General features: G+C 41.9%; 1 protein-coding gene across 1 annotated transcript; it reads right to left on the bottom strand.

Annotated features, from left to right (window-relative positions):
• Positions 1-16,289: 16,289 nt before the first annotated feature.
• Positions 16,290-17,114, bottom strand: LOC137095365 (centromere protein Q-like). Its single transcript, XM_067461961.1, has one exon. It carries the CDS (start codon positions 16,979-16,981, stop codon positions 16,451-16,453), a length of 531 nt encoding a protein of 176 aa, XP_067318062.1. The 5' UTR covers positions 16,982-17,114; the 3' UTR covers positions 16,290-16,450.
• Between the last annotated feature and the right edge of the window lie 1,585 nt (positions 17,115-18,699).

Below are 18,699 nucleotides of genomic sequence, written 5' to 3'. Positions count from 1 at the left end.
GAGGGGGCTGGCATTGCCCTCCTTGGGTCATGCCTCCTTGGTTCATAAATGGAGGAGGGAGCTGGCATTGGCCTCCTTGGGTCATGCCTCCCTGGTTCATAAACGGAGGAGGAGGCTGGCACTGGCCTCCTTGGTTCATGCCTCCATAGGTCATAAAGGGAGGAGGAGGCTGGCATTGGCCTCTTTGATTCATGCCTTCCTGGCTCTTGCCTCCTTGTTTCCTATACTAGAGAGGAGGCAAGCACTGTCGATTCATCCTTCTGGATGAATGAGAAGCACTCCTTTGGCTTCTTTGGCTCCTCCCCTTTCTGTTTCACTTCCTTGAAGGGGAGGAGCTGGAGGAGGAGTCAGAGGAGGAGCTTGTGGTCTTCGACGCCGAGCGGCTTTGACGCTCCTCGCCGCGTTCCTTGAGGGCGCTCGATCCCGAGCGCGTCTTGGGCTCATTTCTAAGAGCCTTATCGGTAGGGAAGGAGCTCCCAATGCCGACTCTACAGTATCGCTCATGCCATGAGGTAGAGTCGGTGGAGATACCGAGGCTTCTGAAATAGCCTCCTTCGCTGCTGCAGGAACCTTCGGGCATGTCTCAGCAGGTAATTGAAGGGTCGCCCCTTCACTTTTTGATATTATTTCTTCAGTGTGGGCCAAAGGCGCCATTTTATTTGGCGGTTGGCTTTGTAAGCCCATTTCTCCCTCTTTAGAGGGGTTTTGCAGCTTGGCTTTCTTTATTTGGGTATTCTGAGTTATTTCACCTCTTTCTGAGGGCTTATTTGGCTTATTTGGCTTTATCTTTTTGACTTTAATTATTTTCTTTTTCTTAAGTGTTGGATCGACCTTCTCCATCGTATCCTCCATTGTTTTTGTAGGCAGCAGAGCCTGTTCATACAACGCCATTTTAAATGCAACTCCCTATTTTTTCTCGTTTGCGGCGTGAAGGCTCTGCAAATCTCACATGCCTGGGAGAGATGTTCTTCTCCCAGGCAAACAAGACAATTAGGGTGTGCATCATTATCCGGGTATTTATTTGGACACGATACACACTTCTTGAAGGAAGTAGTAGTCATTGTTGAAAATTTTAAGTGTCTCTCTCCTTTCGGTGCAGCTTTTTAGCGCGGATAGAAAGAACTGAGCGCAGCCCCTTCTGAGGGCTATTTATAGAGGGGAGAGGGGCAGGTGGGACTGCTATAACTGTCAAATAGTCTCAATATCTTTCCATTGCTGCCTGCACGAGTGCAGGATTATTACCATATGTGCAAATCACATATGTGCAAATCACAATCACGAGGGGAAATAAGCAGTTATGAAGATGTGTAAAAGACTTCTGATATAGAGAAGCAGTTAGTTAAATAGAGCTCAAGTTTTAAGGGACATAAAGAAGGCTAGAAGCAAGTAACATGTTTGTGAATGTGAAACACAATGAAAATTTATTCAGAAAAGTAAACCAAGTAAATGATACTGACTGTAAGCCTAAAGATTTCAACAAAAACAAGTGTAACCACAAGCGTTGGAGCCAGAAGTTATAAATAAATTGTGTTACTTTGTTATATACAAGAGTGTTTCATTGCCTGTGACATAAAGCACAAAGGGTTAACAGCACACAGAAAGTCCCAGCCAATATAAAAGAAGAAACTGAAACAGTATAAGGCAGCAAAGAGGTTTTTAAAAAGGAAATAGCCTCTATCTTTCGCCACAACAGAGCATGGGAAATAAACAAGACAAGCTCCAACTTTTAGCACAACACCACAAATATGATATTATAGGCATCACTGAAACCTAATGGGATAACTCCTATCGCTGGAATGTAAACATCGAGGGCTATAACCTCTTTCACAGAAACCGAACAAAGGGGAAAGGAGGCAGAGTAGCCTTATATGTCAAAAACTCTTATGCTGCAGAAGAGATGCAAGACAGCAATCCGGGAAACCAGCTTGAAGGCATCTGGATAAGAATCAAGGGAACTGGGACTCAAAAAGATGTCAGTGTAGGCGTCTACTACAGACCTCCAAGCCAGGAGGGAGAACTTGATGAAGGCTTCTGCCAACAGTTGACCAAACAGGCACAGAGAAGAGATGTAGTAGTCATGGGCGATTTCAACTATCCTGATATTTGCTGGAAAACAAACTTGGCCAAGAGTACAAGGGCCAAGAGTACAAGGGCCAAACAAATTCCTCGCTTGCATTGCAGACAATTTAATGGCAGAAGGGGCAACAAGGGGGTTGGCTACTCTTGATCTCAACCTAACAATGCGGAGGACCTGATTGATGCGGTTGAAGTGGTAGGATCCTTAGGGGCAAGTGACCATGTGCTCCTGCAATTTGAGGTACAAAGGAAGGCCGAAACTAAGACAAGTCAAACCCGCATTTTGGACTTTAAGAGAACTGATTTCCAAAAAATGAAGGAAACTCTGAGCAGCGTTTCTTGGACACAGATTCTAAAAGACAAGGGAGTTACAGATGGATGGGAATTTCTCAAGAGTGAAATATTCAAGGCGTAATTGCAAACTGTGCCAACAAAGAGAAAAAATAGGACGAGTGCAAAGAAGCTGGAATTGATGTCCAAAGAACTTCTAACTGTGCTAAGACACAAAAGAGACATGCACAAGAAGTGGAAAAAAGGAGAAATTACCAAAGAAGAATTCAAACAAATAGCCAACTCCTGTAGGGAAAAGGTTCGCAGGGCTAAAGCACAAAACGAGCTCAGGCTTGCCAGGGACATTAAAAACAATAAAAAAAGGGCTTCTTTTCTTATGTGAGTAGAAAAAGGAAAAACAAGGAGGCGATAGGGCCTCTTCGAGGAGAAGATGGGGCAATGCTGACAGGGGATAGGGAAAAGGCAGAACTACTTAATATCTTCTTTGCCTCGGTCTTCTCACAAAAAGAAAGTCATCTTCAACCTCAGCAAGATAGAGTGAATGAGGGATTGGAGGACATCCAACCCCAAATTGGGAAACAAGTCGTCCAGGAATACCTGGCCGCTCCAAAACATCATCATCATCATCATCATCATCATCATCTTTAATTACTTATTAATCGCCCTCCATCCGAGATGCTCCAGGCAATTTACATTGCAGAAATTATACAGGATAAAACACATACATACAAATATTAAAATTAACATGGGTCAAATGTTCTAGTAAAAAAAACAGGTCTTAAGTGCTAGGATAAAATGCCCTAAGTCACGCATGGCTTTCAAATAGGGAGGCAAGGAATTCCATAAGGCAGGGGCAGAAATATCTGGTGCTTTCCAAGTGCACTTCCCTAGGACTACGTATATAGAGCAAATCGCGTTGGGATGGTCGTGGCAACCTCCGATTATGATAGAAGGAGAGACGGTCTCTAAGATACAATGAACCCTGGCCATATAAAGTTTTAAAGGTCAGGACCAGCATCTTATACAAACCACAATACTCAGTTGGAAGTCAGTGTAGATGCTGCAGCACTGGTGTTATGTGGCATTTCATGGGTGTTTTTGTGAGTAACCTGGCTGCAGCATTCTGGACAATACGGAGCTTTCGGGTCGTAGAAATACGAAGGCCAACATACAAGGCATTAAAATAGTCCAGTCTAGATGTGACCGTGGCATGGATTACTGTTGCCAGAGCCTCATCCAACAGGTAAGATGCCAGTTACCCCACTTGTCATAGATGGAAAAAGGCCTGTTTGCTGGCAGCAGCGACCTGAGCCTCCATCGTCAGCTGAGAATCCAAAACGATACCTAGGCTCTTACATTCCAGCAATAGGAGTCATCCCACCAGGTTTCAGTGATGCCTATGATATCATATTACGGTAGGCAATGGAGATAGAGTAGCTCCATCAAAGGTAGGTAACGGATGGGTCGGACCTATCAGGCGGCCATGCCAAAGGATCTCAGTCTTTGCCGGATTCACCTTCAGTCTGCTAGCACATAGCCAGTTCGACAAAGTCTCCAGGCATAAGGTGAAATTGTCAGGTATTGACGTTACTCCAGGCTCCAAGTGCAACAGGAATTGGGTGTCATCCGTATATTGATAGCAGTCCAGGCCGAATCTCTGAACCAAACTGGCAAGGGGTCTAACGTAGATGTTGAAAAGAAGAGGGGAGAGAATTGCACCTTGGGGTACTCCGCATAGGAGGGGGGAACTTATGGAGACTTGGTCCATATATTCCACGCACTGACTCCTATTTCAGAGGAATGAATTGAACCAATTGAGGGCCTGACCGCGAACTCCGAACATGGTGAGACGGTGGATCATTAAATCGTAGTCAACAGTGTCAAATGCCGCGGTAAGATCTAGAAGTACCAGAAGCGCTGATCCGCCACTGACATCAGACTGACAACAAAGTTCATCTGTAATAGCAACCAGGACTGTCTCCGTCCCATGACCCAGGTGAAAGCCTGACTGGAAAGTGTCCAGGCTGGCTGTGTCATCCAAAATTGCTGCAATTGACCCAATACAGCCTGCTCTATCACCTTACCTAAGAATGGAAGATTAGAGACGGGACGATAAATGAGTTCAAGTCCCCAGAGCCAGATAAACTACACCCAAGAGTACTGAAGGAACTAGCAGAAGTCATTTCAGAACCATTGGCAATCATCTTTGAGAGTTCTTGGAGAACAGGAGAAGTTCCAGCAGACTGGAGGGGGGCCAATGTGGTCCCAATCTTTAAGAAGGGAAAGGGAGGGGGTGAGGAGAGATAGGCAGGAAGGAGAAGAAGAAGAGTCTAGGAAAGAGCTAATTGATGCATTGTAAGCTCTCGACAGGTTAAAAACCAAAAAACAAAAAATATAATCACATACAAAACTACAGTCTACAATAATACCACAATAATTACACATACAATACCTCAATAACTTCCAACAAACACTAGACTCAGCACAATAAAAAAATAGATATATTTAATTGGCCGAAAATTGGAAAATAAAGGGACAACCAACAACAACAACAACAATAAAAACAATAAATAAATAAATAATTGCAAAAAACCAATAATAAAATAACATAATATAAAAACCTCCAAAAAGATGGAGAATAAAGGGGAAAAAGCGACCAGGAAAAATTCACTCACAGAGGAGGTAGGGGTTAAAGATATCCTGAAGGAAATCTGGAAGCTCCAGTTGGAAATAAAGAAAGTCCAATAGACTCAAGCAAGTCAAAATGAGATACTGAGAGGAGAAATGAATGAAATAAAAAAGAGATGAAAGAAGAAATAAAGACATTAATTAAAGAGGAAATGAAAATTATGGGTATAGATATGGAAAAATTAAAACAAGACAACAAAGATTTAATGAAAGAAAATAAGGCAATGAAGACCGAACAAGGAACTATGAAAAACAAAATTGAAAGTCTTGAGAATAAATGGACTTTGACCCAACTCCAACAGGAAATATTGGAAGCAAAAGAAAAGGAACACCAGTTGAGATTCAGAAATACGAGGGAAGAAGATGAAGAGAACATCAAGGAAATAATCATAGAAATCATAGCAAATATAACAAAAAAATCAAGGTCTATTATTGAAATGAATTCAGAGTCCAAACGTAATATTCCAAAAAATTTAAAACACCAAGAGATGTCATAGTTTGCTGCTCCAAAAAAACAATGAGGGATGAAATTTTGACAGACAAAGCAAGGGAACCATCAATATATAAGGGAAATAAAATAGTAATATTAAAAGAAATACCCCCCTCAGTTCTAGAGAGAAGAAGGAAATATTACTTTTTGATGGACGAATAAAAAAAAGACATGTAAAATTTAAGTGGGAGAAAAAGGAGGGTATAATGGTGACATGGAGAGAGACCAAATACTGGCTCACCTCCGAACCAAAAGCAAGAGCATTTTGGGAGAAATTTATTAAAACAGAAGGAACATTATTTAAATTTATTAAAACAGAGGAAAAAATTTCTGCCATACACTAAAAAAAACGGAAGATGAGGACGAGACTCCAGGACCTTCAGGAAAACGGGATCACGAAGAATACGAAAACAAAAGAAAAAGAGCCAGGGAAAAATTACCGAATGAATACCCGCCACAGAAACTCGAAACTAAGAATGACATAGAGGTAGAGAATAAAAATAAGATTAATGATGGATTGGAAAATTAAAGTGTATAGTAACAATGTTAACGGTTTTCACCTCCCTAATAAAAGAAAGAAAATATTGCCCCAATAAAAAAAAGATAATTATGGAATTATTTCATTACAAGAAACACACAGAAAAACAGAAAAACATAGCAACCTTCTAGAACAAAAAGCCCTGGGAAAAATGTACTATACGGCAGGCCCACAGAAGAAAAACGGAATCATAATGTACATTAATGAAAAAATAACATCAAAGTTAATATTCAAAGATCAAGAGGGAAGAATATTAGGAATAAAAATAGAGATAGAAGGTAGAGAGATACTGATATGCTCCATATATGCACCAAACTCAACAAAAAACCATTTCATCAATAAACTGAAAAAATATATATAGAGGAACAAGAATATGGTGAGCTATTAATTGTAGGAGAGTACAATGGAGTGTTAGACCCAACAATGGATAAATCCGTTAACAAAATAAAACCAAACACATATCAGGAATATTACCTAAAAAGTTCAAAAGTCTCATGGAGGATCTCAATCTAAAAGATGTATGGAGGCACCAACACGAAGGGGAAAGAGACTTCACCTTCTTCTCACACAGACACAAAATTTGGACCCGCATTGACATGATTTGGGGATCCAAATCATTGTTACCAAATATTACAAAAACTAAGATATTACTGATGATAAACTCCGATCACTCCCCGATAGAGATGACAATAGATAGTCAACAAGAAAAAAATAACACCTTTACATGGAAACTGAGGGACAATCTTATAAAAGACTCCAACCAACTAGAAAACATTAATTCCGCGATAGAGGAATACTTCAGGCTTAATATGGATAAGGGAACACCGATAGATATAGTTTGGGATGCCAAGAAGGCCTACTTAAGAGGGCACTTCATTCAATAAGGAGCAAGAATGAATAAAATTAGAAAAGAAAAGTGCGATAGACTTTTTAAAGAAATAGCAAAACTCGAATCCTTAGTGAAAGAAAACCCATATAATAAAAAACCTGCACACCAATTGGACCTATTAAAGAAACAAATGAACATATTACAGGTAGAGGAGATAGAAAAGAAACTCAAATCCGCCAAACAACATTACTTTGAAAACGCTAATAAAATTTGAAAGTGGTTGGCGAGAAGAATAGCCATAAAAAAACAAAACAAGCATATAACAAAAATAGAGGAGAGCAGAATAAGTTGTTGTTGTTCATTCGTTTAGTCGTCTCCGACTCTTCGTGACCTCATGGACCAGCCCACGCCAGAGCTCCCTGTCGGCCGTCACCACCCCCAGCTCCTTCAAGGTCAGTCCAGTCACTTCAAGAATGCCATCCATCCATCTTGCCCTTGGTCGGCCCCTCTTCCTTTTGCCTTCCACTTTCCCCAGCATAATTGTCTTTTCTAGGCTTTCCTGTCTCCTCATGATCTGGCCAAAGTACTTCAACTTTGTCTCTAGTATTTTTCATTCCAATGAGCAGTCGGGCTTTATTTCCTGGAGGATGGACTGGTTGGATCTTCTCGCAGTCAAAGGCACTCTCAGAACTTTCCTCCAGCACCACAGTTCAAAAGCATCTATCTTCCTTCGCTCAGCCTTCCCTAAGGTCCAGTTCTCACATCCGTAGGTTACTACAGGGAATACCATGGCTTTGACTAGGTGGATCTTTGTTGTCAGTCTGATATCTCTACTCTTTACTATTTTATTGAGACTGGATATTGCTCTCCTCCCAAGAAGTAAGCGTCTTCTGATTTCCTGGCTACAGTCAGCATCTGCAGTAATCTTTGTGCCTAGAAATACAAAGTCTGTCACGGCCTCCACATTTTCTCCCTCTACTTCCCAGTTGTCAGTCATTCTTGTTGCCATAATCTTGGTTTTTTAAATATTTAGCTGCAACCCGGCTTTTGCGCTTTCTTCTTTCACCTTGATTAGAAGGCTCCTCAGCTCCTCCTCGCTTTCAGCCATCAGAGTGGTGTCATCTGCATATCTGAGGTTGTTAATGTTTCACCCCAGCCTTGCATTCATCAAGCCCCGCACATCGCATGATGTGTTCCGCATACAAGTTCAAAAGGTTGGGTGAGAGTACGCAGCCTTGCCGTACACCTTTCCCAATCTTGAACCAGTCTGTTGTTCTGTGGTTAGTTCTGACTGTTGCTACTTGGTCCTTGTACAGATTCCTCAGGAGAGAGACAAGGTGGCTTGGTATGCCCATCCCACTAAGAACTTGCCACAATTATGATCCACACAGTCAAAGGCTTTAGAATAGTCAATGAAGCAGAAGTAGATGTCTTTCTGAAACTCCCTGCCTTTCTCCATTATCCAGCGGATATTGGCAATCTGGTCTCTCGGTCCTCTGCCTTTTCTAAACCCAGCTTGAACATCTGGCAACTCTCGCTCCATGTATTGCTGGAGTCTTCCTTGCAGGATCTTGAGCATTACCTTACTGGCATGAGAAATAAGGGCCACTGTACGGAAGTTTGAGCAGTCTTTCGCATTTCCCTTTTTTGGTATGGGGATATAAGTTGATTTTTTCCAGTCTGATGGCCATTCTTGTGTTTTCCATATTTGCTGGCATATGGCATGCATCACCTTGACAGCATCATCTTTTAAGATTTTAAACAGTTCAGTTGGGATCCCGTCGTCTCCTGCTGCCTTGTTGTTAGCAATGCTTCTTAAGGCCCATTCAACCTCACTCCTCAGGATGTCTGGTTCTAATTCATTCACCACACTGTCAAAACTATCCTCGATATTATTATCTTTCCTATACAGATCTTCTGTATAGTCTCGCCACCTTCTCTTGATCTCTTCAGCTTCTGTTAGGTCCCTGCCATCTTTGTTTCTTATCATACCAATTTTTGCCTGAAATTTACCTCCAATGTTTCTAATTTTCTGGAAAAGGTCTCTTGTCCTTCCTATTCTGTTGTCTTCTTCCACTTCCATGCATTGCTTATTTTAAAATAGTTCCTTATCTCTTCTGGCTAACCTCTGGAATTGCGCATTTAACTGGGCATATCTCCCCTTATCACTGTTTCCTTTTGATTTCCTCCTTTCTTGGGCTACTTCCAGTGTCTCAGCAGACAACCATTTTGCCTTCTTGGTTTTCTTTTTCTTTGGAACATACTTTGTTGCCGCCTCCTGAACAATGTCGCGGACCTCTGTCCATAGTTCTTCTGGGACTCTGTTTTCTAAATCTAGTCCTTCAAATCTGTTCTTCACTTCCACTGTATATTCGCTAGGAATGTTAGTGAGATCATATCTAACTGGTCTGTGTATTTTCCCTGATCTCTTTAGTTTTATTTTAAATTGAGCAATAAGAAGTTCGTGGTCTGAGCTACAGTCAGCCCCAGGTCTTGTTTTCACCGACTGGATGGATGTCCGCCACCTTTGGCTGCAAAGGATGTAGTCAATCTGATTTCGGTGCTGACCATCTGGTGAAGTCCATGTGTAAAGCCGTCTTTTAGGTTGTTGGAAGAGAGTGTTTGTTATTCACAGCGAGTTTTCCTGGCAAAATTCTACTAGCCTGCGTCCCGCTTCATTTTGTTCTCCCAGACCATGCTTGCCTGTGATCCCAGTTGTCATTTGACTTCCCACCTTGGCATTCCAGTCTCCTGTAATGAAAATAATGTCTCTTTTTGGTGTATTATCCAGTAGGTCCTGCAGATCCTCATAGAACTGATCTACTTCTGCTTCTTCAGCAGCTGTGGTTGGGGCATATATTTGGATCACTGTGATGTTGAAAGGCTTTCCTTGCACTCGAATTGAGATCATTCTGTCATTTTTTGGGTTGTATCCAAGCACTGCTTTAGCGAATTTCTTATTAATTATGAAGGCTGCTCCATTTCTTCGATGTTCCTCTTGTCCACAGTAGTAGATCTGGTGGTTATCTGATGTGAAGTGGCCCATTCCAGTCCATTTCAGTTCGCTGACTCCCAGAATGTCTATCTTTAGTCTTGACATCTCACCAATAACAACATCCAATTTGCCCTGGCTCATAGATCTTACATTCCAGGTTCCTATGGTGTGTTGATCTTTAGAGCATCGGATTCGTCGTTCACCTCCAGTACCATCGGCCGCTAGCCTTCCTTTCGGCTTTGAGCTAGCTGCGTCATCACATCTGGGGCTAGTTGAACTTATCCTCTGCTCCTCCCCAGTAGCATTTTGGCCATCTTCCGATCTGGGAGTCCCATCTTCCAATGGCATACCGACATATCTCTGGTTGTACTGATCCATTTAGTTTTTTTGGCAAGGATACTGGGGTGGTTTGCCGTTGCCTTCCCCAGGGATCATGCTTGGTCTGACCTCTCTGCCACGACAGAATAAGTTACTTCCAAACAATAAGTTACTTCCAAAGAATAAGTTACTTCCAAAAAAAAGACATCATGGACAAATTTGTAAAATATTACAAAGACTTATACAAGGATGAAAATGTGTCAGAAGAGAAAATATCACAATATCTAGGAAAACAACATATAGAACGTATAACAGAGGAACAAAGTGAAAGTCTGAATAAAAATATTACGCAGGAAGAGATCAAAAACCATTCAAAACATGCCCACGGATAAAGCGCCAGGACCCGAAGGCTTCACTACCAAATACTATAAAGCCTTTCAGGAAGTCTTGACACCCCACCTACAAAGAGTAATGAATAATATACTACAGGAAGGAAAAATCCCTGAATCTTGGAAAGCAGCTTTGATCTCTCTAATACACAAAGAAAACACGAGTAATACATCAGTTAAAAACTACAGACCCATCTCTCTACTAAACGTAGATTATAAAATATTCATGGGAATACTGGCAGCCAGACTAAAAGAATTATTAAATAGAAGAATAGGTGAAGATCAAGTAGGATTCCTCCCGAAGCGCCAACTAAAAGATAATATAAGAACAATAATAAACATTACAGACCACTGTGAAAAAATGAACCAGAAGGAGGTAGCACTTATGTTCCTCGACGCAGAGAAACCGTTCGATAGAGTCAACTGGAACTTTATCTCGGCGGTACTAAGGGAGATGGATATTCATTACCACTTCACAAAAGCAATTAAAGCTATATACACAGACCAAACTGCAAAAATAATGGTAAATAGACAACACTCTATGGACATTCATATACTGAAAGGGACAAGACAAGGCTGTCCACTTTCCCCCCTGATTTTTATCCTAATTCTGCAGATCCTTCTAAGCAATATAAGAATAAAGAACTAATAGGATTAAGAATAAGAGGCCACTCCTTTAAAACACGTGCATTCGCGGACGACGTGGTGTGCTTCATAGATGACCCACTAAACAACATAAATAGGTGGCTATCAGAAATAGAGGAATATGGAGTAGTGGCAGGCTTGAAAATAAACAGAGATAAAATGCAAATTATTGCAAAAAATATGAACATGGAAAATAAAGAAAAATTGCAAGAAAAGGCAGGAATAAAAGTCAGTACAAAAGTAAAATACTTAGGAATAATAATTACTCCCAATAACAATCACCTTATTAAAAACAACTACAAAAAGAAGTGGTTGGAAATTAAAAACAAACTGCAGAAGTGATCAATAGGCCTGGGTAACAACGGAAAAATTTGTTTCTAAAATCGATTCGTTTTTTGGGGGTTTTTGCGTTTCGTTATTTAAAATAATTACAAAATTTTCCTTTTAAAAAGTTCGATATTTACGAAATTTCGTTAAATATTAACGAATCAATTCGTTAAAATGGCGGACGCGGTTGCGCAATTGAAAATAATAGGGGTGAGATCTCTATTCTGGTTTGACAACGCTTCCCAATAATAATAATAATAATAATAATAATAACAAACCACTTTCTGCCTTCCTGCATGTAAGGCACAGTCAAAGCACTACTGAAAGATGGCCATCCATTCTTAATAATTATAATAATTATAATAAATATAATAAATATAATAGTTTTAACCTGGAGAAGGAAAGAGGGGGGGGGAAGAGAGGAGGGGTGAGATCTCTATTCTGGTTTGACCACGCTTCCCAATAATAATAATAATAATAATAATAATAATAACAAACCACTTTCTGCCTTCCTGCATGTAAGGCACAGTCAAAGCACTACTGAAAGATGGCCATCCATTCTTAATAATTATAATAATAATAATAAATATAATAAATATAATAGTTTTAACCTGGAGAAGGAAAGAGGTTAGGCAGGCAACCGGCAGGTCTCTGAGTGCTGCACTGCTGTGTCTCTTTGCCCAATGCACGCAGGCCAGAGTGAGGAACGAGGTGAGGTGACGACAGGAGGAGAGGAGAATTTGATCCACTTAAGCAGAGGCCAGGGACCCGGAAGTGGGGTAAATGCCCACCACTTGCAACCAGGGAGAGGGGAGGGAAACAACTATAAAACTTGCACCAGACATACGGAAATAATAACGAAACAATTACAAAACAATTACGAAATAGCTTTAAAAATTCATTTTGTTTTAGTTGCTCCTGAATGGTTTGTTATCGCTTCGTTGTCAAGAAAAATAACGAATTATTAACGAATTACGAAATTAACGAACGAAACCGCCCAGCCCTAGTGATCAATGCTCAATTTATCGCTGGTTGGTAAAATAGCAGTAATAAAAATGAATGTCCTACTGGACATCCTATTCATATTCCAAGCACTCCCAATTCTCAAAACGAACACTCTACTGAAGAAGTGGCAAAAGGAAATAGTTAAGTTTATATGGAACAACAAAAAACATAGAATAAGCGTGATAAATCTGATTGATGATAAAGGGAGAGGAGGCCTGGCTCTTCCCGAGTTCCAACTATACTACAACGCAGCTGCACTAAGCTGGCTTCGAGATTGGGCGACACTAAAAAAAAAGAGAAGATTTTGGCAATAGAGGGTTTTGATGTAAATCAGGGGTGGCATGCCTACCTGTGGAGGGATAAGGGGAAAAAAGAAACACTCTTCAGAAACCACCCCATAAGAGCCGCTTTAATTAACACATGGAACAAATACAAAAATAGACTACACCAAAAAACACCAATGTGGTTTTTCCCCAACGAAGCATAGCATAAGAGGGAAATACCAAGGAACATCTGGCTTACATATAATCAACTCTTAAATATCAAGGGACAGGAAATAACTCTAAAATCAAGAGAGGAACTGAATCAGATAGATCCTTCCATCTCTTGGTTTCATTACCATCAGATCTTAGAAAACTACAAAGTAGACAAAATATTAGGTTTTGAAACAAAGAAATCTTTCTGGGACAAAATACTAATCACCGAAACAAAAATTATAAGAAAAATATATAATCAATTACTAACTTGGGCCACAGAAACAGAACAAATTAAGACTAACATGATAAACTGGTCAAGAGACATAGGCCAATCAATTCCACTAGCAGAAAGGGAACAAATATGGAAAAATAAAATAAATATACATATGCCACAGATCTAAAGGAGAGCTGGTTTAAGATCTTTTATAGGTGGTACCTTACACCCGAGATACTAGCAAAAATTAATAAGGACAAGACCAAGGATCGTTGTTGGAAATGTGATAAAGAAAAAGGTGTGTTTTTACACATGTGGTGGAACTGTAGAAAGGTAAAAAAAATTGGTCACAAGTCCACAAGATGATGGAAAAAATACTTAGGGTAAAATTTGAATTAAGACCAGAAATATTACTATTAGGACTACATAATCTGAAATTGGAAAAGAATGAGGATAAAGTATTCTTCTATTTGACAACAGCTGCTAGGATGGTATTAGCTAAAGTGTGGAAAACTAAAGAGATCCCAACAACAGAACATTGGATTTGTAAAATGGACATAATGAACATGGACATTTTGAAACAGAGAATCTCACAAAATTAGAAAAAGCCTCAGAGAACTGACTGGAAATACGTAATAGAATTTATCAAGGAGGAAACCAAGAGTTGTACACAATAGACTTATAAAAGAAATCCAAGAAAAAGACAGAGGAAGAAGGGATTGAATATCCCGAGCAAACAAGTATATACAAGCTTTGATAAATATTTAGGCAAGTGAATACAAGGTGAAAACAAAATATGTATTGAATCTATATAAAGTATGTAAAACCAAGAATGTTTGTACCACCCTGGGCAAACCTGGAAGTACCCAATCCCCACCCCTGTCAACCCTCCCCCACCCCTTTCCATACCTCTCTCCTCATGTAACCCGTCCCCTTCTCCACACCCAACTTACCTCCTTCTTCACAAAATCCTCTGTAATCAATCCCGACAAGACAGAGGTCCTCCTGGTCAATCATAAACCGGATCGGGGTATAGGGTGGCAACCTGAGCTGGATGGGGTTGCACTCCCCCTGAAGTCTCAGGTCCGCAGCTTGGGAGTTCTTCTGGATTCATCACTTACGCTTGATGCTCAGGCGTCAGCGGTGTCTGGGCTTTCGCACAATTAAGACTTGTGCATCAGCTGTGACCATACCTCGCAAAGGCTGATTTGGCCGGGGTGGTCCACGCCTTAGTTACCTCCAGATTGGATTACTGTAATGCGCTCTATGTGGCGCTGCCCTTGAAAACGGCTCAGAAATTCCAACTGGTTCAACGGGCGGCAGCCAGGATGTTAACTGGTGCTCCTTACAGAGAGAGGTCAACCCTCCTGTTTAAGGAGCTCCATTGGCTGCCGTTCACCTACCGAACCCAATTCAAGGTGCAGGTGCTTACCTACAAAGCCCTAAACGGTTTGGGACCTGCCTACCTCCGTGACTGCATCTCTGCTTATGTACCCACACGCTCCCTTTGGTCATCTGGAGAGTCCCAGATTGCGATCCCACCTGCGTCGCAGGCGCGCTTGGTGGGGACGAGGGATAGGGCCTTTTCTGTGGTTGCCCCCCTACTTTGGAACGACCTCCCCAAAGACATTAGACTAGCTCCCACGTTGGCAGTCTTTAGGAAGAACTTGAAGACCTGGCTATTCCGACGTGCCTTTCCAGAATAGGATAACCCAGCACTTTGTCCCAGAAGCACTTTACTAGAGTTTAAGACTCTCTGCACATTGCACTTGCCCAGAATTCCAATACACCTCCTGTCACACCCAGCACTTTTTTAACCTGTACCCATCATTGGCCCGGCCATGGTTTTTATTGTGTAATAGTGTAATGTTTTGTTATTGCTTATGTTTTTAATTTGCTCTCTTTTGTATTGTTGTTTACTGCTGTTGTGTTGAGGCCTTGGCCTTTGTAAGCCGCATCGAGTCCTTCGGGAGATGCTAGCGGGGTACAAATAAAGTATAATAATAATAATAATAATAATAATAATAATAACCCTGGCACTCCCTTCCCCATGTTTTTACTTAAATTGTATGTCCAAAAAAAACCCAATAAAAATATTTTTTAAAAAAGAAGGGAAAAAAGGATGATCCAAACAATTACCGTCCGGTCAGCCTCACGTCGATACCAGGCAAGATTCTGGAAAAGATTGTTAAGGAAGTGATCTGCAAACACTTAGAAACAAATGCGGTCATCGCTAATAGTCAACATGGATTTATCAAAAACAAGTCATGCCAGACTAATCTGATCTCTTTTTCAATAGAGTTACAAGCTGGATAGATGTGGGGAATGCCGTGGATGTAGCGTACCTGGATTTCAGTAAGGCCTTCGACAAGGTCCCCCATGACCTTCTGGCAAACAAACTAGTCCAATGTGGGCTAGGCAAAACTACGGTGAGGTGGATCAGAAATTGGTTAAATGGACGAACCCATAGGGTGCTCACCAATGCTTCCTCTTCATCCTGGAAAGAAGTGACAAGTGGAGTGCCGCAGGGTTCCATCCTGGATCCGGTCCTGTTCAACATCTTTATTAATGACTTAGATCAGGGGGGCTCAAACTAAGGGCCACAGGCCAGGTCCAGTCCCCCGAGGGCATTTATCCGGCCCTCGAGATGTGCTGAGCCGCTGCACCCCTCCCAAAGGCCGGAAGAAAGGGTGCCAAAAATGCCTGAGGGGCCTAGGCCTTCTCCCTGTGCAGGGAGTGCACGCCCAGTGGCTGGTGCAGGGAGCGCATACCCATGGGACAGTGGCCCTCTTCTCCCACGTGTTTGCCAATGGCGTGAGAGGGAGGAAAAAAGGGCATTCACTTCAATGCAATCCGGACACTGCTTCCTTTTTAGTCAATGCAAGAAGGAAAGGCTGTCCAAGAATGTGCAAAGAAAGAAGAAAACTTGGGTAAATTTTAAGTAAGACACAGGCTGGATCATTTTAATATAGCTCCATGGAACATACTATGAGAATATAAATGCACAATCCGAAAACATAGGCAGTCATAAACGAATCATCAAAGTCATGTACTGAAAAGAAATAATTTCTTACACACATTTAAGGGAGATGAAAGCAGTAAGACATATAGCCTATGTCTCTTTTCTTCAGTAGGCGACATCTAGGAAAGACTGATTCCATTCAGAAGTTCACATTTCATAGGCTTGATCAGGAAACATTGACAGAGTCTTCATTTCATATGATTGCTGAATAGTATTTAAGTCATTAAGAATAACTGGTTGGTTTTTAACCTTCAAGAGCTCATTCTGAAGAATTGGTGCTTTTGCACAATCCTCAAAGATACCAGGAAGAAAAGGGTCATATTTACTCTCTGTCTGGAATAACTTGCTTGATGCTGCTTCCTCTACTGCCAAGTTACATTTCAATTTCTCTATTTTGTTCTGCAAAGTTTGAATATTATTATCATTGAACACTGTGGCTTGCAAAGCTTTATCCAACTCTTTCTGCAACTGTTCCAAATCATCTTCAATGGCAACAGTCTTATTCTTTTCCTCTACTAGAATTCTATGCACTTTCTCACAGCTGTTTAGTTTCCTTACTGGAACTTGTATGGTCTTGAAACTGTTGAGAAATATTTTTTTGAGAAGATTTAAATGCTTTCTGATTTCATTGTGATTTTTTCCAGTTTTGTACAAAATGGACTTTATTAACCAATGCATTGTCGCTTCAAGATGATCTCTAGAACTCTTTGGGAGCAGCTGCTGCTTTTCTTGTTGGACTGGATTCACTTCCTTCTAAGCACTTTGTTCTCTTCTGTTTGTTCTCCACTGCTTGTACATCTTCTCTCTCTAGTTTTCTCTTTCGTTGACTTCCTTTGGCTCTTTTCTTTGTTCCAGGAGGTTCGAGTTGCGCTTTATATTTTCTCACCATCACAGTTGAAATTGTGGAATTTCAAGACTTTCGGTAGAAGCATTGGCAACACTAATCCACGCAACAGTCACCATGAGGTTGGACTATTGCAACGCCTTATATGCCAGCCTTCCAAAGTCAACAACCCAGAAGATTTGGATGGTCCAAAATGCAGTGGCCAGGCTGCTAGCGGAATCATCTATAAGATCCCATATTACACCGATTAATGGAATCAATCTGAGAAAGAAAGCAAAGCGATCCTAGCTGCTCCTGCTGCTCCAAGCAACCAAGCTCTCCCAACGCTGCCCGGTTTTGCAAAAGGGAGGGGGAGAAGGAGTGAGCCTAGGTCACACCTCCTGCCTCCAATGGGGAAGCTGGAGGCGTGGCTTCGCGTCTCATCCATGCTCCAGCCTTGCCTCGCCTTGTTCAGGTTGCGTTCGCTTTCTGGCTTTGGGTCAAGTTACCAGGGAGAAGCGCTGGGTGTCCCCTCCCTCCAGGCAATGGGGGGGGGGGGGCGGCATTCCAAAAAACCAGGCACAAAGGAAAAGGTAGACTGGCTCTGCTTAAAGGGGCCACGTGCATTTTTTCCCCCTTCTTCCTGAAGTAGCTGAATTCAAACTGAATTAATTCTACAGTGCAAATGCACCTTTGATCACTGGGTTGCTGTGAGTTTTCCAGAAGCATTCTCTCCTGACGTTTTGCCTGCATCTATGGCAAGCATCCTCAGAGGCTGTGAGGTCTGTTGGAAATTAGGCAAGTGGGGTTTATATACTTGTGGAATATTCAGGGTGGGCCAAAGAACTCTTGTCTGTTGGAATCAAGTGTAACTGTTTCAATTGACAACCTTGATTAGCATTGAATTGCCTTACAGCTTCAAAGCCTGGCTCCTCCTAGCCTGTAGGAAGCCTTTGTTAGCAGGTGTTAGCTGGCCCTGATTGGAGGCTGTGCATGTATCCCTTTAAGGGCTGGTAAGGAGGCCTCCCCAAGAAGCTGTGCCTGCAGGAAGTGGGAGACAGCCCAGTGGGTGCCTTTCCACACAGCCATATTCTGGGTTATAAGGCTGTGTGGAAGGGCACCCAGGCCCCCAGAAAATCAAGGCAGAAAACCCCACAATACCTGCTTTGAACTGGGCTATCTGAGTCTACACTGCCATATATTCCAGTTCAAAGCAGATATTGTGGGATTTTCTGCCTTGATATTCTGGGTTATATGGCTGTGTGGAAGGACACCCAGGCTCCCTCCACACATCTCTATATCCCAGAAAATCAAGGCAGAAAACCCCACAACATCTGCTTTGAACTGGCAAGGGAGGCTACACCGCACTTCCTGTTCTCACGTGACGCCCTCGCCACTTCCATTGCTTGCCAGGCCCGACAGGCAGCGTGAGGCAAGTGAGGGGATTGGGCCTTGCAAGCGGCGAGGGGCTTTGCGCAATGCCAGGCTGCGCAGTGCAGCCTCACTTGCCCGGCTTGCATGATGGGCAGCGCGAGGTAGGTAAGTTGCACCGCTCGGTCTGGCCTCGGGCAAA

The sequence above is a fragment of the Anolis sagrei genome, chromosome Y (genome assembly GCF_037176765.1).
Source record: "Anolis sagrei isolate rAnoSag1 chromosome Y, rAnoSag1.mat, whole genome shotgun sequence".
Classification (NCBI taxonomy): Eukaryota; Metazoa; Chordata; class Lepidosauria; order Squamata; family Dactyloidae; genus Anolis; species Anolis sagrei.
This window is presented reverse-complemented; position numbering and strand designations above follow the sequence as displayed.

Bases quoted from the DNA above. Each gene is read 5' to 3' on its own strand.
- LOC137095365 (XM_067461961.1), bottom strand. From the start codon at position 16,981: ATGCATTGGTTAATAAAGTCCATTTTGTACAAAACTGGAAAAAATCAC.